The sequence below is a fragment of the Hakea prostrata genome, chromosome 11 (genome assembly GCF_041222555.1).
Source record: "Hakea prostrata isolate BN-2017 chromosome 11, UWA_Hpros_2, whole genome shotgun sequence".
Classification (NCBI taxonomy): domain Eukaryota; kingdom Viridiplantae; phylum Streptophyta; class Magnoliopsida; order Proteales; family Proteaceae; genus Hakea; species Hakea prostrata.
The window spans coordinates 4,601,608-4,623,528 of NC_142610.1; the positions used below are offsets into that span (position 1 = coordinate 4,601,608).

General features: G+C 40.7%; 1 protein-coding gene across 1 annotated transcript in view; it reads right to left on the reverse strand.

Annotated features, from left to right (window-relative positions):
* G-TMT (gamma-tocopherol methyltransferase) overlaps positions 1-21,921 on the reverse strand; it is a 31,286-nt gene continuing 9,365 nt past the window's right edge. The window contains exons 3-6 of the mRNA XM_089139721.1: positions 7,509-7,613; positions 6,607-6,810; positions 300-402; positions 1-209 (exon numbers count right to left, since the gene is read on the reverse strand). Of these exons, the coding sequence (XP_088995847.1) occupies positions 106-209; positions 300-402; positions 6,607-6,810; positions 7,509-7,613 (516 nt within the window). The 3' untranslated portion in view covers positions 1-105. The remainder of the gene's footprint in view (positions 210-299; positions 403-6,606; positions 6,811-7,508; positions 7,614-21,921) is intronic.

Below are 21,921 nucleotides of genomic sequence, written 5' to 3' on the forward strand. Positions count from 1 at the left end.
GGGGGGGGGGGGGGGGAAGATAATTACCCCCACATTAGAATTTCTTTTTATCACCCAAACTGAATGGGTGATCATTGAGGACCCTCACAGCATTCACCATCAGATTCATTCTGCCTTTCGGCAAGTAATAATGGCAAACTTAATGAGATTTTTTTGGTATCCCTCAATCATCCATGGCATAGCAAGTGCTCCTCTAATAGTTTTCCATCCTGAATCAACCATGATCACACAATCAAGAAAACGGGCAAACTTATAGGAAACAATACAACAAAAATGAACATAATGGATGCTTAACTTACCACTTCGCAGAAGTGAAGTTAGGCCCTTCCATGTTAAGGCTGATCGAATTACTGCTGGCCAAAATGGAGCCACATACTCAGACCAATCAGCTGCCTTGATATCCTGCCCAAACAATTGGGAATGTCCTTTTTGAAATATGTGGGTGTGTAAAGACAACGACATCTCATTTGTGTGTGTGTGAACATGTAGATGAATTACGGTGTGCACCGTTCGCAGTTTGCACAGGCAAAATAGACACATTGCAGATTTATTCGCAGGTCAATTGTTTTGAAAGTGTTGTAATGCAGTAACAGGCCTGCCCTAGAATTAGAAGGTTAGGGGTCTGCTTTTTAATGTCTTAGTTGCAGCATAGAATCAACAATGAAATTGTATAAGTTCAAGTGAGGTACAAGATTGTTTTTATTCTCTTTTGTATTTCCTTGGTATCATTAGGAACTTAAAAGTTCACTAAGTTGGTTAGTCCTAACTTCATTAGGAATTCTGAACTTAATTTTTAGCTTTTGTACTCTATAAAAGTTCACTATTTAAGGAACAAATGAAGTAATTTACTTCATGCATGCATCGAACCAAATCCCAGTAGAAACTGACTGAAGACTCTGTGTTGTCTCGTTTTTGGGAACTGGCCAAAACAGAACTGCAGGTCGAAGGTTGAAACCTAATGTCAAATGTCAAACGAGATGTTCCATGTCCCAGTTTTGGGCCTGATCAAAACCAGACTCAAAAGTGAGATTTAGAACCTTCATGTCTGTAAAGATCCATATATATGCATGCATATTTATTTATTTGTTGATTACGAATGGCTAAGGCCAAGAGGAGGCACACAATTACATTACCTGTTTGAACACAAGTAGCAGTGGATGGCTAAGTGAGCTGAATAGGTTGCAGTTCAGAACTGGTTATAATGGGCATATCTTGATCCTTCATCATCACCATTCTACTCTGAGTGGGCAGGCTTGGGGGTCGACTCATTATTTGGTGTTAAATTAGCAAACCAGTTCTGACGAGGTTTGCCATCAGGTTTCCAACAAAAGTGTCGGATATGTTCTAATTTACCCCAATGGTGACATGTAAATCTAAATACCGAATGTCTGAGGTGGAGTTTCCAGGAGATTGCACTTCTAGTATTACCACTACTAGTGTTGAACAGCACCATGATTGGTGATTCAAAAAATGAGAGTGGAGCTATCCGCTGGAGTAGGATCATGAGAACCTTCTTGACAAACCTGGAAAAAGTACGGCCACTAAAGCAACCTTGACATTGCCCAAATTTTGTGACTGATTTGGATCATACTATGCTCCCAGGCCCCAAGAAACACATGTTGGCAAGTTGTTCAAGCTGAAGTAGTGTACTCTACCCATGACTACTAGTTGCATATTCCGCACATCATTAATAATAAGAATTGAACCGTCATCTTCTTCAGATTCAAAAAAATGCTCAGTTAGAGGGCATCCCTTCCAACAACCCAATAAGACTCCAGTGACAATTTCTAAATACGAAAGAGACTGTACTAACCAGAATACAGAACACAAAAATATTCGTAAAACTCGTTTAGCGTCGACGTGAAGGACAAAATCTACAATAGAATTATCCAGTATGTAATAGCTGTCCTAAAATTCAGGCATCAATAGTGTCCAGAGTAGTATCATCAACAGGCATCCACCTATGTGAGATGATCCTGTTCCTCATGGCCTCTAATGCACAGTTTCTTCCACTGTTGAAAACAGGCAGCCACCGGTGAGGGTGTTTTTTTTCCCCCTCTTTGTGATTCGATGAGAGTTGAACATACATCCTTAGAGACCATATTTTGACTCAGCCAAACAAGTCTAAATCACCAAACAAGAGGTGATCTCTGCCAAAGCCTTGGCTGAAGGGTCTAGCAAGTCTAAGGCACCAAACAAAAGTTGATCTCTTCCAAAATCCTGATTGGAAAATCAATTCCCTAATCTACTCAGAAAAAAGAATCAGTGGACCAGAGAAAATATTGATTTTTTTTTGGAGGTGAAGGAGAAAGCATTTATTGATTTTCCCCCACAAAAAGTCGACTCCCAATCTTCCAAAACCTTCAAAACAGAGAAGAAATCTGTTAGGGCTCAAGGATGATGCCACGTGGAGGAGAGAGATTATTAGGGTTAGTTGAGGGGTAATAAGTAGGGGGGAAATTGAGTGGAGAGGGTATCGATTGTTATGTGAGTTTGGGGCAACCTCTGGCTGAGGGCACCTTAAGGTGGTGAGTGGCACCATCAAAACCAGCTCTATCTTGTGAATTTCCTCTATTTTGCTGTTGAATTCCATAGTGAATTGAAGGTTCCTATCAAATTGGTATCAGAGCAGTCATGATCCCAGGGAGGTCATACGGAATTGTCACTATTTTCCGGTGAAGGACGAGTCAGGAGTGGTTGACTGAAGTTGAGTTTTTCTGTTGGCAACACCAGATTGAGAAAGAACACTGGCTTGTAGTAGCTCTCGAACATTTGGAAGGATACATGTGGGGTTGGGTATATGATAGATCTAGGCTAGAGTTTACTTGGGCAAACTTCAAGAAGGCGCCAGTTATTGATTTCAGTAATGGGAAGGATGCAAATTCAAGAGAGGGGTTGAAGATTCCCCATATCGAATCCGTGCTTTTGGTGAGGAGGAATCGCAGTCCCACATCGTTCAAGCACAAGGAAGTGCGCAGGGATTGGCCGTTGGTTGTGGCTGATTAGTCGTAGCGGCTGTTTCTCTCCAAACCAAGAGTAGAAAGCAAAGAGAGGCTTCGTGGTTAAGGCTAGTGTTTCTAGTGGTGGATTGGAAAGCAATGATGAAAGGAGTCGAAGAGAGGTTGGAGCAGTCGGCAAGAAACACTGGTGGCCAAGGTTTTTGTTTGCAGGAAATGTAGAAGACGATGCAAGAATTTGAGGGTTCGATTGGTTTATCCTAAACCAGTTCACAGGGTTGGTTGTTCACACCCAAATGGTTAGGGGTTTTATTATTTGGGCCAAACTCAGGTATGCACAATCTTAGACCTAGGGCCTAGGTGAACCAAAATAAAGGATTGGGCCGTTAGGTTCCCTAAGAAACCTGCTTGGGCCCAGCCCATTCCATTAACTCCAAGCCCATCCGATTTCATTAATCCGATTTCCAACCCGTTTTCTTAACCTATGGTTTTAAGTGGTAAGGCTTAACTGATTCAAAAGCAACACTATGGGCCCAACCCATACCTCTTAACTGAAAATCTAGCCCAACATATTACTAACCAAAGCCCACATAGAGAAAATGGACCACAAGCTGATCTAAGGCCCATTTCGATTCAAAAGACCATCAAGACCCATAGTTCGGACAAACTCAAAATGGACCGGACCAACGTCATCTACCTCCCTCCTCTCGAGAAAGCCTTCATAGGAGCCGGAGGTGAGATCCAGCGCTCGACACAGATGAGCGGAACCCCCTTCTTCGATTAAACTCTGGCACAACTTGACCCACCAATCGGCTAGATCTCCCAAATCCACAACATTTGTAGGGGTACGACCTGCACCAACAATGCTTGGACTGAAAAATCTACCGGAGAAAAGCCCATTGGGGTGCTGCTCCATTGATTTAATGCTGGGAATGTTTCTCGGTTTGTGTGGTTGTGTTCTACGAGCCTATAAATTCTAGTGCCGAGGTCATTAATGCATTTTGCTTCCTATGCACATTTATAAAAAAAATAAAGGCATAGTTTTGAATATTTTAGGGGAAATGGTTGCTAGTGACCACATGGAGATTAGTGTTGCCGACCTGTTGAAAGTTTTTTTTCCCAACTCATATGTTGTAGCAACACTCACTCCAACAAGTTTTGTGTTCTATAAGGAAGACTGGAAAGAGGAGGCGAGAACTCCAGGAACTAACAATCAACCTATTCCTTGTAGAGTCAATAACTGGGGGGTGGGGGGGTGGGGAAAAGAGAGAAGTTTAGATGAAACATCAAAATAGATGGCATTCCAAATCACATCTCGGGAATGAGATTTGGAAGTCTATTTCCTTATGTTGCGTTAGTTGAGGGGTAAATGGGGGGAAATTGAGTGGAGAGGGTATCGATTGTTATGTGAGTGAGTTTGGTGGAGCCTCTGGCTAAGGGCACCTTGAGGTGTTGGGGGTGACTGGCACCATCAAAACCAGCTCTATCTTGTGAATTTCCTTTGTTTTGCTGTTGAATTCCATAGTGAATTGAAGGTTCCTATCACAATCCATGGATGTGATATATCAATTCAGTCTTTCCTTTTGCCCTCCCCCCCCCCAAAAAAAAAAAAAAAAAAAGTGGAAAGAGAGAAAGAAAGAAAAATCAATACAGCGGGTTAATCACCCCCTCTAAGTGTAATCAAGATCAGTGAAGGAGATCGGCAGCAACCCATGTTTAATAGGAGTGGTACGATGAAGTTGATCGCTACCAAAACTTGATTTTATGCTCAAGGATGGAGCTTCTAGAAGGTGTAAGTTGATAATAAAGTGGAAAGGGTAAAAGAAGAAAAGAAAGAGAGGTGTGGCTGTGTAGCAATGGTTGTTAGAATCATGTTGAGATTCCCACTTCTTTCAATATATAATAAGACATAAACCTGTCAAGTGCATAAAAGAAAATGTATCACAAACAATATAATTTCTGTTCATGTTAACAGTACCCATTAGGCCATGACTACCATTCAGGTAAACAGTGCTGTGAACTCCTTAATTGACAACTTCTGACAAAGGGAATGGTTGTTTCAGGAAAGAAAGGGATACAATGACAAATAATTAAATGTCACCAAGTCGTTTACTACCTTGAATCAACTCCAAATTCTGGGAGAAGTTTGTTAATTCCACTACTGGACTCAAAAATAAATTTTAAATGCAGAACCTGAACCTGGCGGTGAGAACAGGTTCTGTGATAATACCAGAGTATATTCTTGCTTTAAATAGGTAAGGGCCTGAGGTTGGAGCTACCTAGGACCGAGTCACCCACACCCAATGTATTGAGGATGAGTGATGACAGGAGAAAGAGTGAGGGAGATCTATCTATTTAAGTGTGGTGTGTTAGTACTTCTGAAACATTATACAATATGTGGGTTAAGAAAGCTCAGGAGAAGAAACTCAAGAAGATGACTGGAGTATAACATAAAAAAGAAAGAAGAGATCAATGAGACAAACAGGGAAGGGATTTCCTGAGATCAAAGGGGACTGGACGAAGAACAGGAGGAAAAAAAAAGCAGCAGAAACAGCAACAAACCAGCAACCAACCAACAACCACACTGACAACATATAAGAGCCTTACTCTCAACTCAATATTCAAAATTTTAAACTCCTACCTGAGATTACATGTGTATAGAAAGAGGTCACTGGGAGCCTACTCAACAAGGAAAATATTACTCAACTAGGAATAAGAAACGTAAACAAGAAATCTCCAGCATTACCTGGTAGGTCCTAAGTAATCTATCCACCATTATAAAAATATAATAAACTAAATATAGCATCACATTTAGTCCACCCGTCCTTGCTATACCAGAAAACTGGCTTATGACCCATTCCTGGTTAGGGAAACTCTAGTGATAGTAGCACTCATGTATTGTGAGTACGATATAAGGTCATGTACCCCAGCCTGACAGGTATATGGGTTGACTGACATAACTAGAGTCTTTTAAGTAGTTTGGTTGTGCTTATGAATAGTGGAAATGTGGATAAGGTTCAACAGGATCTTCTCTGATCTCTTTTTATTTTTATTTTTATTTCCCATCAATAACTTTGATTTCTATTATCTCTTTCTACTAAGTTAAAAACTCGTGCTCCCACAACAATCCCTGATTCTTGTGCTTCCCTTAAAGTTCTTCTCTTTCTTAAACCCTAATTCATTTGATAATATTTAAAAAAAAAAAAAAAAATTCCAACCACCTTTCCTTGCAATTCAGCGTTTAAAGATCCGTAATTTTAGGCAGCGTTGCATCATAAAGTCCACATATCATCTATTAGCATAGTAAGTTATCAGCCCAGTCCATATTCTCATGGGGTTATAGAAAACTTTGAATCAGTTTAAAGTTGCAACTAAGCATTGTGCTTTTATCATTGAAAAATATAAGGTAAAAAGCTCACTACAGATTTACAGTATGGACCAAATGACTGGGATGGGATCCATATTTTGACAGAATTAATCCATTATGTGTACGACTCATCCAACAGTCAGTTGGCCAAATGGGGAAAGTGATTATCAGAACAGGCCATCAAAATAAAATGTTGCAAATCCAGATTAACAGACAGCCCATCAAAAGAAATTGTAACTACTCCATATTTACTTCAAATATATAAATGAAGAATTTGTTTACCTGGACTGAGTGGGACTGAAGTAGATTCACATAATCAGCAGTTGAACACCAGGTTGGAAGATAATAAGAGTCACATATCTTGTCCAAAAGATTTTTCTCTTCTGGAAGCAATGAATTCTCACTAGGGGAGAGATCTCTGTGGCACCATGTTACTATTATTATAGGGGCCCCTGGGGCCGCTACCCGGACCAGCTCACTCACAAACTGCAGGTTGGAAAGAGAAAAATATATACCATGAGACCCCCCACAAAAAATATAAAAATTAAAATATATATATATATATATATATAGAGTCCATCTAGTTGTAAACTTGCAATAAAGGGGTTTTTTTTTTGGGGGGGGGGGGGGGGGGGCACAGTGAGCTAATACACACAAGAAACTGGAATCTTCTTTAGTTCTGACCAAACAACCAACTTAAGACCTTGCCAAATATGTTGATTAAACTTTTCAAGTGATTGCTTATCTTCCTTTTTTTTTTAAAAACCGGGGGGGGGGGGGAGTTTTAAGTACTCAAATGCTAAAGTTAGAGGATTTTTTGAGTTAGGTAAGAGATAATTGTTAAAACATAATTACAGATGTTTCCCCACTATTTTCATTTAATTTCATTTTCCTTTTCTTCACTTCCAGCCAGACATAACCTTCATTTGAAAATTTTAACTTTGAGATACTCGTAAACAGTCAGGATTAAATCATTCTCTATTGTAATGTTCAGCCAACATATACAAGCATTTCCACATTATGAAACCAATATAACAGCATAGCTCAAAAAGAGGGCTTACATCTCATGATCTTATCTAAATCTTGAAACACCATGATCAATTAAACCATATATAAAAGATATTCACAACAACTAAAAACTAAGAATACTAGAGAGAGAAATTGAATGTTTGAGAAGGACGCACCTTTGCTTTGTCAGGCATGTGCTCTCCACTTTCCATAGACCAAACCAGGTCAAACTGCCCATCAGGGAAGGGCTGATTCAAAGCATCAGCAACTTGGAAGGATGCCTATTAGAAGAAAACAATTGTCGCATTAAACATGCTTGTTAAGTTCTTATCTTCAATCACTGGAAATTGATGGTATCCTCTTGGTTAAAAGGTTGACGGTAAAGCAAGAGCTTTCATGCTGTTGTATTATCAAGAATTTATATAAAAATTGCTGCAGAGTCTATGAAGTTGGCATTCTTAATTTTTAAAAGAAGATAAATCAGATGCTAAGGTCACCCAAATAGAATGTGTTTGGTAACACTTTCGGTTTTGCAGAAGTATTTATCAGCCATAAGAGTTTCTTTGGGAGTGCAACAGGTTCTGTAACAAAGTACCTGAACTGTTTCTAAACAAGAAAGGAAATAGACACACATTGGGATGCTACCTTGTAGATGCACTTTTGGAGCTTTATACAAACCAGTTTTTTATATTTGATCTTTAAGTATGATTTTCAAAATTTTTACTAAATTTACCATTAGATAACATCACATTTCTGAATATTTATTAATTACAGAAATGCTGATTGTCTACAAATCAGCCCATGTGAAGTTAGCTCTTGCTTGCTCTTCATGACAAAAATTTACGAAAGTATAGCCTTTTATGTTGCATTCCTTTCTAAATGCCCGCCGCTGGATGTGAATGCTATTTTCAGCTGATAGGCCACTGATTTCACGAGTTTACACTCGAGGGTCAGGCCTGCTGCCAGGTAACTACCCAGCAGTTATCTTCACTAGTAGAGGAGTAGTTCTCTGATAGTAAATAAGAGAATAAGATAGGACACATGGACAGCGATGGTTGGGCAGACTAATCATTTCAGTTAAACAACTCAGATATGGGGGAAGGGGAGAGCTGGGGAGAGGCAAGGAAAAACAATATCAGTATTTTGGTAGCAGTCTACTGCTAGGGAGCCCTGGACTCTAGGTAATACAGACTTTTCTTTTATTGCATTTCTTTCATCTTTAATTCTCTACCATTGAATGGGAAGGGGAGCTTCAATAGTGGCATCGAGCACATTCAATCCTAAGGAAATGGTGAACATGAGGGATGGAAGGGAGAGTTGATGAGATGGAAAAAAATGTTCAGGAATTACATGGGACTTGAAGTTTGGTTTACTGTATCAGCAGGTTGAGAATAGTAGGCAGTGATTTGAAACATTTAAGAAGGAAATTAGAGATCACATAAAGGAGGTTTGGGAAAATCAATTGAGATTGATTCCCAATCTCCTGAGGTCATGGAATTGGGGAGTGGTGGCAAGCGGCAACCAGTCTTTGGAGGGTCATCACGGAGTGATAGGGAGGAAACAATGGGGCAAGATGTAGGCGAAGAGAGCCCTCAAGAATCCTACTGGAGACGCCTTGAGCTACAGGGGTTGTGGGGTGAGATCCCATGTCATGGGTGGCCTGTGCCAAATGATACTTTTCCATTAATGGTGTTCAAGAGGAGTGATTAACTGAGTCCCTAGTCTGCTCCGACGGGGCAGCGTTAGGATGGCTGCAGTTCACAGAGCTTAGTGCTCCCCTTCGGTCATGGAGGGAACTCAAGGAGAAGTTTGGTTCGCCATAGATGAAAATGCCCCAGGCATAGAAAAAAATTCGAGGGAAACTCAAGTTTCGACTAGGTGAAAATGGGAAACCTAGGTGGGAAACTAAAAATTTTTGAGGAAACTTAGGACTTTTTGTACAAGTTTCGACAGGTTTTAGGGAATATGTTAGGGTGACACTTTGCATTTAAGCTAATTAGAGTATAAAGAACACATTGGTTGTATTTTGCTAAAAAAATCAATGTAGATGTTATTTAATGTACATAACATCAATGTAGAGTTGTCCAAAAAGTACACTATAAACTTAACTACTTAAGTACATAACATTCAATATATAATTTCTAACTTCAAAACATCAAATACAAAGTAACTGACAATAAAACGAAAGTACAACTTAGTGCCAAGAGGAGTGCCTTGGTAGATCTATCCTATGAGTTGAGTAGTATTATACCTGTAACATCCTCTCCTCCAACCAACGAACATAGACATCCCATGACATTTTATGCCTATGGTTGTCAAGGTAATCGACAATTGTAACTTTATAAGTCTGCTCATCAACATGCCTAAGATAACTAGTCTGAGGTATAAGCAATTTGGATAGGGAACTCCTGATGGAGGGGGTATTTGGGGAAACATGAAAGAAACAAAAAAATTTAAAATATGGAAAAGCTACAAAACTTGCAAGAAAAAGTCCCAGGCTTCCATGAAATTTCCCAAGTTTTCACGAAATTTTCCAAGTTTCCATGAAATTTGGGATTTTTTTTCTTCTCATGAACCAGCTGGTCTAGCTGGGTTGAACCAGGTTTCGACAGGACAAGTTTCGACGAAATTTTGACAGTTTCGATTGAAACTTGGGATTTTTTTCCGGTCCCCTAGTTTTTCGTTTCAAGGTTCCCAAAATGGAAAATTTCGGTGGAAATTTTGCAAGTTTCGATGGAATTTTGTTTTATCGCCCCAGGAGGAGTTGGTCATTCTCAGGCAAACCGGCACTATGACTAAATACAGAGATAGGTTTGAGTGGCTTGTAGCAGCAGTGGATGTGAGGGATCCACAATGGCTCAAAGGAACCTTTCTCATCCGGCTGGGAGAAGAAATCCAGGCAGAGTCACAGTTATTTGCTCCCAAAACATTGGGCCAAGTAATTGACTTAGCCTCTATGATAGAAGATAAGAACTATGCTTTAAGGGCTCAGAACAGGCCAAGGTATCACCAGAACTTAACCCAAGGCACAAGCGCAGGATATAAGGGTGCAACCATAGGGTCCACCTGAAGGACTTTAAGTGCCTCGAACCAGGATCCAAGTCAACCGAACCAACAGCACAACATGAACCATTCCCAAACCCAGGCTGAGTCGATGGGAAAAGAAGCCCCGTGAGCTTCTACTTCCCCGATGATGGTAGCAGGCGGAGGTAGAAGAGGGAGGGCTTACTGCTGGCTCTCTTCACTAGTTCAAAAGGAAAAATATGAAAGGGGCTTTACTTTAGGTGTGACAGTACATATCCCTAAGGCATGTGTGCCCTAACAAGCAGTTGCTGGTGATGTTGCTCAACGATGACGAAACCAAGAAATCCGGCAATGGTGAAGTCGAGTTTGAGCAGGGAAATTTCAGGACGAGGAGGCGAAGCTTTCCAGCAATTCCATGGTTGGAATCGACTGACCATAGACCCTGAAACTACGTGGACTGATCCAAGGGCATATTGTGGTGGTTTTGGTTGACTATGGAGCATTGCACAACTTCGTGCGGCATTAGCTAGTAGAGCAATGGGTCTGGAGGTGCAGGAGAAGGGTTTTAGAGTCGTGCTAGGCGATGGGCAGCGCCTTTCGGCATATGATGTATGTCGAAGGGAGCCAATCAAACTTGGCAATGCTATGTTCTCTCTGAACTTACTTCCATTTTAAATTGGGAAATGTTGATGTTATGTTGCGCATTGAATAGTTATCGATACTGGGGAAGTTAGAAGTAATTGGAAGCAACAAAGTATGAGTTTCGACTAGAACAGGAAACACATCAGATTGTAAGGATACCCATCCTTACTACGGAAGGAGACCCCCCTGCAGGGACTGTGGAGAATGCTACAAGTAGGTGCAAAAGGATATTGGTTACAGCAGCTAGTGCTTGAGGAGCTAGAAGTACAAAATTCTACTTACCCACCACTTGGACAGCAGTTGACTGAATTTGAGCACCTTTCCTATGAACCGAGGGGATTGCCAACGAAATGGACCATTGATCATTACAGGTTAACACAAGGCAACAACCCACCACACATTAGACCCTATCACTACCCACATACTTAGAAAAATGAAGTGGAGAAGCTGGTAAGTGAGATGTTAACCTCGGCAACAATCCGACCAAGCATACGTCCTTTCTCAAGTCCAATGTTGCTAATTCGCAAGAAAGATGGGAGTTGAGGTCATGTGTGGACTACTAGGCATTGAAAAAAATCACCATCCTTGATAAATTTCCCAAGTGTGGACGAGCTAAGAAGGAAAATGGTATTTAGCAAACTTGATCTTACAGCTGGTTATCATCAAATCAAAGTGGAAGAAGAGGGCATTGAGAGATAACTTTTTGAACCCACAGTAGACATTATGAGTTCCTCGTCATGCCATTCGGACTGACAAACACTCCAGCGACATTTCAGGCTTTAATGTACGAGGTATTTAGCGAACGAATGCGAAAATTTATACTTGAATTTTTTTTAATGACATCTTGGTATTTAGGAAGAGCATGTAGAACATCTTCGGGTTGCTTTCTCCTCACTAGCATAATATCAACTTGCGGTGAACAGAAATAAATGCTTACTTGGAGTAACGGAGTTGAAATATTTGCACATCATTCTAGGAAGGGGGTGACGACTGACCCACTCAATAAAGAGCATGATTGACTAGCCTAAACCAAAGGATTTGAAGGCATAATGGGGATTCCTAGGACGGATGGGATATTATTGAAAATTTGTACAAAACTCTGGTAAGATCGTTGCCCCACTTAATCAACTATGGAAAAAAGATGCATTTTGTGTGGGGACTGGGGAGAAGCCCAGGGAACTTTCCAAGCACTTAAAGAGGTGATCAACACAATACCAATAGTTGCTTTGCCAGACTTCAAGAAAGACATCATAGTGGAGATTGATGCATCAGGGCTTGGATTAGGGGCTGTACTAATGCAGGAAGGACATCCGATAGCCTATTAGAGTCAAGCCTCATCTCCAAGAACTCCAGCTAAATCAATTTATGAAAAGGGATTAAAGGCCATAGTCCTAGCTGTGACCAAGTGGCAGCATTACGTATTTGGGAGGCATTTCAAAGTCAAAACCGATCAATGCAGCCTGAAATATCTTTTGGAGCAAAAGGTGTTGGATACTGACCAACAGAAATGGATCATGAAGCTGTTGGGCTACCATTTCGAGATCCTATATAAATTGGGCTCCAAGATCAAGGCTGCTTATGCTTTGTCACGGCAACCAGAAGGCGAGACAGCATTGGGCATGCTTTCAACAAGCATCTGGCAGGACGGACAGCAATGACTGAAGAAGTCAGCCTTCATCCACGGTACAAGACAATCATCCAAGAGATGTTATTTGGATCCACTTCTCACCCAAGTACCAACTGCATAACGGAGTCCTTTACTACAAAGGGAGGCTCGTAGTAGCAGAACATTCAGCTTTGATACCCAAACTCCTAGCAAATTTTATTCTACCCCTTATGGAGGGCACTTGGGATTCCTAAGGACCTACAAATGGGTAGTAGCGGTGGCCTACAGGGTTGGCATGAAGGCAGCAATCAGGGATTATGTGGCAGCTCGTGATGTTTGCCAGCGTTAACAAACACCAATCAATGAGTCCATGACACTACTTCAGCCACTACTGATACCTGAATGTATATCAAAAGATATCAGCATGGACTTCATCGGGGACTTCCCAAGACAAAGGAGGGAACACAATCCTTGTAGTGGTGAAAAGGTTATCTAAGTACAGGCACTCCATAACTCTTACTCGTCCCTCTACAGCTCGCAAGGTAGCATTACTATTCAGCCAGGAGGTTGCAAGTTACATGGACTTCCATGATCTGTAGTTACTGATCGAGACCACCTCTTCCTAAGCCACTTCTGGTTAGAATTATTCAGGACTGCAGGCACAAACCTTAAGTACCTTAAGTGCTTACCACCCACAAATGAATGGCAAGCAGAGGTAGTCAACAGATGTTTAGAGGTCTACTTGCATTGTATCTATGCCTGGCAGCCCAAAGATTGGCCAAGTTGGCTTGCATGGGACGGATATTGGTACAACACCACTTACCTTGCTTCTAATAAGATGAAACCTTTCCAAGTGGTATATGGTCGGAAGCCACCGTCCTTGATTTGCTGGGATCTACAAAAGTTGATGAAGTTGACTCTTGTTTGAGGAAGCACAACTGAGTCCTAGATGAATTGAGGGCAAACTTACTTATGGCTCAAGATAATAAGTGAAATGCAGCAAATCAGCACCGACGTGAACTAGAGCACAACGGTGGAGATGGAATCTTCCTCAAGTTGCAGCTTTATCACTTCAAAAAGCTTGCCAACAGCCAAATGAGAAGTTCAGCCCACGCTTCCGTGGTCCCTACCCTGTTAGAGAACAAATAGGACTTGTGGCCTATAGGCCCAATTACCAGAGCACACTCGAATCCATCCAGTCTTCCAAGTCTCTCAGCTGAAGAAAGCCATCGGCAGCAACACTCACACACAGCCACTACCTTCTTGTCTAGCAGAAGATTGGGAGCTCACACTCACACCTGAAGAGTTGCTGGACTACCGCTACTCACCTCAGGGTTCTTTGGAGGCATTAATCAAATGGAGGGACCCACCGACTTGTGAATAACACCTGTAATGATTCCACTAAACTAGATCGGCAATTTCCTACTTTCCACCTCAAGGACAACGTGAAACTCATGGGTGTGGTGCTGATAAGCCAATGATTTCGCGAGTTTACACTCGTGGAGTCAGGCCCGTTGCTAGCTAACTACCCAGCAGTTATCTTCAGTAATAAGAGAATAGGACAAGTGGATGGCAATGGTTGGGCAGACTAATCAATTCAGTTAAGAAACTCAGATATGGGGGAAGTGGAGAGTTGAGGAGAGGCAAGGAAGAACAATATTGATGTTTTGGTAGCAGTCTACTGCTGGGGAGCCTTGGATTCTAGGTAATCCAGACTTTTCTTTTACTGCATTTCTTTCATCTTTAATTCTCGATTGTCAAGTCAGAAAGGGAGTTTAACAGTAGTCAAAGACTTTGCCTATTATTTTGGGAAGCCATTTTTTAATCTAAAATTTAACTTGAAGAGCAGTGATATGACTACTTTCTAAAACTGAAAATTAACTAGATAATGACAATAATAAAATATGATCCTATACACTTGATATCTTCAAATGGGGCACACAAGATCGTCTAGAAGTTACCCCATGCAAGGCTGTCAAATATTCCTTTCTAAGGGCCAGAACAGGGTTCCACTTTACTGTTCATGAATAATACCATAGTGAATATGAGCTAACTTCCTTGAATCGCATTAGCTTTCCCCCACAAAGAAAAACTCATCCATGAGTTTTACTGAGCTTAGGCATGATCTAGGTGTGGTAAACATCAAATTTCTTGCTACATACATATCCTGCCGAGCTAAATCAAAAGCAACAGTCTTTGTGACATGGTCCTTCCTCCTCAAAGATCTTAGAAGGAATAACATACTCAACATGCTCACCTTCAGAATCAGAGATGATGTAACCCAGGAAGACAGGGCCAATTCTTAGGATCCTCTCTAATAGAACCAGCACTGAATAGGGTTTCAACCTTCCTGTTTAGGTCAAAATCTCACAGGACAGCAGCAAATAATACTCGAAACACCCTGTGGATAAGGCTAATTTGAAGCCCAAGTCTTAGGGTTAGGTTAGCTCTAGATCTGGAATTAGTGAAAGTAGTCAGTTTTAACAGAGATGAAACTGCTGAATTGTCACTAGATAGGGTTTGTATGTTTTAGGGCTTCCATGGTTAAATATTTTCAAGGGTTCAATTAGGCTAGAATTAAATCTATGGTTTTGTAATTTCAGAATTAATCCCAACACGTTACAGTTAGAAAATAGGTCTCCTAGTTGGATTAGGACTCTTGAGGTGTTGGTTAGGGTTATGATTTGGAGGGGAGGTAGAGAAGGTGTAGGAGAGAGTAATCCTAAAAGGTTTAAGGTTTGATTGAGAGGTTAGGAAGTTATAAGCACTTTAGTGAAACTAGAGTTTAGGGTTTCTAGAGGTAGAAGATGAATTGGAAGAAATTCTAAACTAATACAATAAAGGTCTATTAATGGAGATAGAAGTAGGATAATGACTAGGGGAAGTGTTGGATTCTACTAGGAGTTCAATTAGAGTTTATATTCATGTAAAATTCTATTCCTTATAATAGTGTACTTTCCACTTAATTATAAATAGAGGGCTTGAGATCATTGATCAATAAGCCATTCTACCAACATAGTGTTTCTCAACATGGCATCAGAGCCTAAGTTCGATTAGGATCTTTCTTTTCTTTTTTTCTGCAAAACCCATCGCAGATTTCCTGCAAAACTAATTGCAGAATTTCTCTTTCCTTTCTTCTGCACCCACTGTTGCAAAACCCATCACAGATTTCCTGCAAAACTAATTGCAGAATTTCTCTTTCTTTCTTCTGCAACTACCGCTGCAGAATTTTTCAGAAATTCTCATTTCTTTGAAGCTTTTTGTAACCAGTTCCCTGATTACCACAATAGGGAAGAAAAAATCAGAAGGAAGGAAGAAGAGAAGCACCACGGCCTCTGCTTGTTGTTGCTTGCTGCATCGCTCAAAACTCACCGCCGCTGCTTGTCGGTGCCTGCTGCATCGCTCAAAACTCACTGCTGCTTGCTGCTGGCAAGTAGAAGAGAAAAAAGAGGCAAGTAGAAGAGAAGAAGCTATCCTGCTCTGAATCGAACCAGGTTTTCTCCTCCTCCCTTCTCCTGCCTTCTCCTCCACAGAACAACTATCGTAGGTTAGAGGGGTTTGGTTTTGTAAATTTAAATTCTTTCAGGATATTTTTGGTAATTCTGCATATTGTCAGGGGCTTATTTGGAAATTATAAATTTTCAGGGGCTTATGTATAAATACACATAGTTTCAGGAGGCTAATTGAAAATTTATAAGTTTTAAGGACTTATTTGCAAATTTACACAGTTTTAGGGACTTACGTGTAAATTTGCATAATTTCAGGGACTTAATTGTAAATTCAGATTTGTTAGGCACGCATTTGTCATTTTCCAAAAAAAAAAAAGAAAGAAAAGAGAGAGAGAGAGAGAGAGAGAGAGAGGGGGGGTATTTATAAGTTTTTTTGGTGGTTTGGCTATTGCATTCTGCGACATTTCAGTTACTTTGAAGGGGTGAAGACTAAAGAACTGCAGACAATTCTTTCAACATGGCAACCACCGATGGTACTACTGCTCCCACTAGATCCGAACGTTACCCCACTCTTCATCCTCTTTCGGTAAGATTTGATGGCACAAATTATTTGATCTGGTCTCGATCTGCTTACCTGACTATTGCTGGAAGAGGACTAGTTGGACACATTACGGGCACCACTATCAAACCTACTACCGCAGGTGTTTTACAGGATAAATGGATATCAAATGACTCTCTTATTATGTCATTCTTTTTGAATTCCATGCATCCAAATATTGCCCGGGGTTACCTATTATTTAATACTGCAGCCTAAATCTAGAAGGCTACTACTGAAACCTATGGACAGTTGGGGAATGATGCACAGGTTTATGAGCTATGAAAGAAGCTTCATGAGACTAACCAAAAGGAACTGACTGTGGCCCTATATTATGCTGAGTTGCGCTCTCTTTGGCAGGAGTTGGATCATTATGGGGATTATCACCCCACTAATCCAGATGATATAACTACTTATAGGAAGCACATTGATAAGATTCGGGTATATGACTTCTTGGCAGGTTTGAATGTGGAGTATGATCAGATCAGAGTGCAAGTCGTTCTCCCTTTCCTACACTAGAACAGTCTTATGCACTTGTTCAGTGTGAGGAAAGCCGTCGATTAACCATGCTTCATGCTCCTATTGTGGAGAAATCAATCTTACAATCTGTTAGCACTAAATCTGCTTCAACTAAGAGATTGTCAAGTGTGAACACTGTCACAAACCATATCATACCAAGGCCAATTGTTGGAAGCTCCATAGGAGGCCTGCTGATTTTGAGCAAAAAATAGCACAAAACAGAGGAAAACCGAAAGCTCATATTTCAGAGACAGTTTCCACAACACCCTCTGCAGACGTTGGTCTTTCACAGGAGGAGTTAGCTACTCTGCGACGTATTCTGCAATCTTCTACTGCCAGTACAGTCTCTACCACTGCTTTCTCTACTAACCAAACCAACTCCTACCTTGCTACTTCAGGTAAAACTTTTACAGGCTTCCAAGATTCTTCAGTTTCTACTCCTTGTATTATTGATACAGGAGCCATAGATCATATGATAGGTTTATCCTCCTTTTTCTTACAATATTCTCTAACTTCTGGAAAGGATAAAGTTCGAATTGTTGATGGCTCCTATTCTTCCATTGCTAGAAAATGGACCATTCAACATTCTCCATCATTTTCTTTGTCTAAAGTTTTACATGTTCCCTCTTTCTCTACTAACTTGCTCTCTATCAGTAGTCTTACACATGACTTGAATTGTAAAGTGACATTTTTCCCATCTTATTGTGTCTTCCAGGATCTGTTTCAAGATTCTTCAGTTTCTACTCCTTGTATTATTGATACAGGAGCCATAGATCATATGATAGGTTTATCCTCCTTTTTCTTACAATATTCTCCAACTTCTGGAAAGGATAAAGTTCGAATTGCTGATGGCTCCTATTCTTCCATTGCTAGAAAATGGACCATTCAACATTCTCCATCATTTTCTTTGTCTAAAGTTTTACATGTTCCCTCTTTCTCTACTAACTTGCTCTCTATCAGTAGTCTTACACATGACTTGAATTGTAAAGTGACATTTTTCCCATCTTATTGTGTCTTCCAGGATTTGGTCACGGGGAAGGAGATTGGACGTGGTAAACCAAACAATGGACTTTATTTGCTCGAGCCGATTAAAGGATCTACTTCTGCTCAGACTACATCTTCTAATCAAGTCCATTAGGTTTACCCAGACCTATGGGATTGATTATCAGGAGACTTTTGCCCCTGTTGCGAAACTAAACACTGTCAGAGTTCTGTTGTCTGTAGCTATGAACAAAGACTGGAACTTGCACCAACTAGACGTAAAGAATGCCTTCTTACATGGGGAGTTAGCGGAAGAAGTCTATATGGAAATCCCACATGGTTTCTCCGATGACAATACTTTCGAGAAAGTTTATCGGTTGAAGAGGACAATTTATGGGTTAAAACAGTCTCCTAAATGCTGGTTTGGAAGCCTCCTGAAGGCAATGACCTCTATTGGGTACAAGCAAAGCAATGCTGATCATACACTATTTGTTAAGAAGTCAGGTACTAACATCACACTTCTCATTGTCTATGTAGACGATATTGTCATCATAGGGAATGATGGTGAAGAAATTCAAAAGTTGGACTTTCTTGGCAGAGAGTTTGAAATTAAAGATCTAGGGAAGTTGCAGTATTTCTTAGGGATTGAGGTGGCTCGATCGAAGAAAGGTATATTTCTATCCCAAAGAAAGTATGTCCTAGATTTATTATCAGAAGTAGGAATGTTGGGGTGTAAAGCAGTTGATACCCCTATTGAAGCTGGAGCTAAACTTAAAGAAAAAGAGGGAGAACCAGTGGAAAAAGGAAGATACCAAAGGCTGGTAGGGAAGCTTATTTACTTTTCCTACATCAGGCCAAACATCACTTTTGTTGTAGGGATAGTGAGCCAATTCATGCATGATCCACATTTAGCTCATATGAAGGCTGTTACCAGAATACTACAGTATTTGAAGGGAACTCCTGGAAAATGAATACTTTTGTCACCCACTGATAATCTAAAAGTAGAAGCATACACTGATGCAGACTGGGCTAGATCTCCATACAGGAAGTCAATTTCAGGTTACTGTACCTTTGTTGGAGGTAATCTAGTTACTTAGAGAAGTAAGAAACAGAATGTGGTAGCTCTATCTAGTACCGAAGCTGAATATAAAGCTATGGTTCGTGGAGTTTGTGAGCTACTATGGTTGAAAGGCTTGTTGCAAGATATTGGAGTCCAAGTTCCAAACCCTATGATGTTATATTGTGACAAGAAGGCTGCTATTAGTATTGCTAATAATCCGGTGCAACATGATCGAACTAAGCACATTGAAATTGACAGGTTTTTTGTCAAAGGAAAGTTGGAACAAGAGCTTATTTGCATGCCTTTTGTAAGATCTGGAGACCAAGTAGCAGATGTTTTCACTAAGGGTTTGAAAGAAAGAGATTTCCTTCCTATTGTAGGCAAGTTGGGCATGACTAATATCTATGCCTCAACTTGAGGGGGAGTGTTGGATTCTACTAGGAGTTTAATTAGAGTTTGTATTCATGTAAAATTCTATTCCTTGTAATAGTGTACTTTCCATTTAATTATAAATAGAGGGCTTGAAATCATTGATCAATAAGCCATTTTACCAACATAGTGTTTCTCAATAGGAAGGGTGTGATCATATTAGTGGAGGGGGAACGGGATTGTGTGTGGAACCCTAGGGGTTTTGGGATTGGGATGGGCTGGGCTGCTGCTGCCACAAGCTATGGGGGAGTGTTTCAGAACATGTGCAAGGGTTAGGGAGAGGTGGGTTGGGGAAGGGGTAGGGGATGGGATTACTTGATGGAGAAGATGATCTCCATGCTGGTTCTGAACTTTGATGAATTCTATAACTGCCGCAAGCTTGAAGAAGAACTAGAAATGGCAAAATTTGAAGAAAGCTCATAACCCTCAACACCCCAGGTTGTGGACTTTCTTCCGCACAGCAGTCTGATTTTTCTATTCAATATTCAAAAACTGATTTGTTACAATGAGGTGGGGGATAATTATGGCCTTACAATTGAGGGAAACCAACTAAGACTCAACTAGGGGATCCTATTTGGATGAGGAATCTTTTACAACTCAACAACTTACAAAAAGGACTCGAAACAACTAGAAAAGGAGTCTCTTAAAGAACTCCTGAACAAAGACAACTTATAAAATAAACAACCAACTACCAGCAGGATTCTATTTGAAAATTGGATCCCAACAAGGACTCCCACTCAGATAAGGACTCTAACCACTAGTCCAATTGAAAAAACAAAAGGCAGAAGTTGAATCCAAAAATTATTCTGGAATTAACTGGGGGGGTTAAAATACAACTTTTGCCTCTCATAACAACCTATAGGTTTGCCTCTTGGGATCTGTTAGGGGTCAAATGTGAGATGCCCTATGGTTGCCAACCCTGATCACATCAAGACATGCACTTGCCGGTCATGTCAACAATGATGTGAACGGTTACCCCCTGTAGGAACCCCTGCTCTGGGCCCTAAGGCCACTCCAAGGTGGTGCACCTGGGGCTGGCCGGACCCTCAAACAGGGGTAATTTGGTCAATTTCAGCCCTAATTACCTGCTGGAATTTAATTCAGAATAAATTTCCCAGGTCTTGCTTTTTTTAGAAGTCTTGGTTTGATTTGTGTGTCGAGTTCTTGAATCCATAAGAATCTTTCTTTAAAGTAGGACTCTTTTAGATAAATTAGTCTGTTATTTCAAGAAGAGTTCCTTTAGTTTGTGTGGTTACTATTTAGTTCTAAACAAGGTATCCAAAGTTATAAAGGAAACCCTAGATAAGTTGGTTTCTAAGTTTTAGTTGAGTTCAGATAGTCTCCCAGTTTAAGTTCTTTCTTGTGATGTAAGGCTATAAATAAGCCATTCTATGGTTGTATGCTTGAGTCTACATTGAGTAAGGATTGCATATTGTGTGGGAAACAGGTGATGGTTCTCTTTGGGAGGGCCATGGCGGATTTAACAGTTTTGATTCAAGTTGCAGCAGCCTTCTTCAACAAATTAGCACACCTTCTTCACCTCCAGCATCTTCTCCAAGTAAATACACACCCCCAGCCCCTTCTTCCCTCCTCCCTCGGCCATCGCATCCTTCCCCTCCCCTTTCCCCTCTTGCGCAAACCCAAGGAACCCACCCCATCCCATCGCAGCCCCTCCCAGCCTCTTCCCCACCCTTGACAGCACCCTAAAACCCCTCCCCTACCCCCTACGATACTCCTCCACCTCTACCCTGCCCCACAGCTCCCCCATTCCCCCTCTTCTCTCCTATCGTACCCCTTTTTTGACTCGCGGCAGATGTGAAACAAGAAAAGAAAAAGGAAAAGAAAGAAAACCAAGAAAAGAAATAAGTAGAAAGAAATAAAGAAAGAAAAGAAAAGAGAAAAGACGAGAGAGAAGAAAGATTAAAGATTGCCCAAGATCTTCCCAAGAACCATTCCTTCCCTCAGAGATCTAGCCCATAATTACCCAAAACCTTCCCAAGATCAATCTCCTCTATTTTATTTCAACCCTTGGGTGATTCTGGATATCTCAAACCATCCCATAGGGATTTGATAAAACCCTAACTTTTCCCTATCAAACCATAGGATCCCAATTTTATCTCCTTGTTCTTCCCTACAATTCACACCTATATCAGAATAACCCATAGCTTTCCTAACTTACCTCCGAGAGCTTCCCACAACTTCCTTAGAGATCCAAGAACATCCCATAATATTTTGGACTTATTTGCTGGAAGATTCTTGGCAAACCCTTAATTTTAGGGAAACC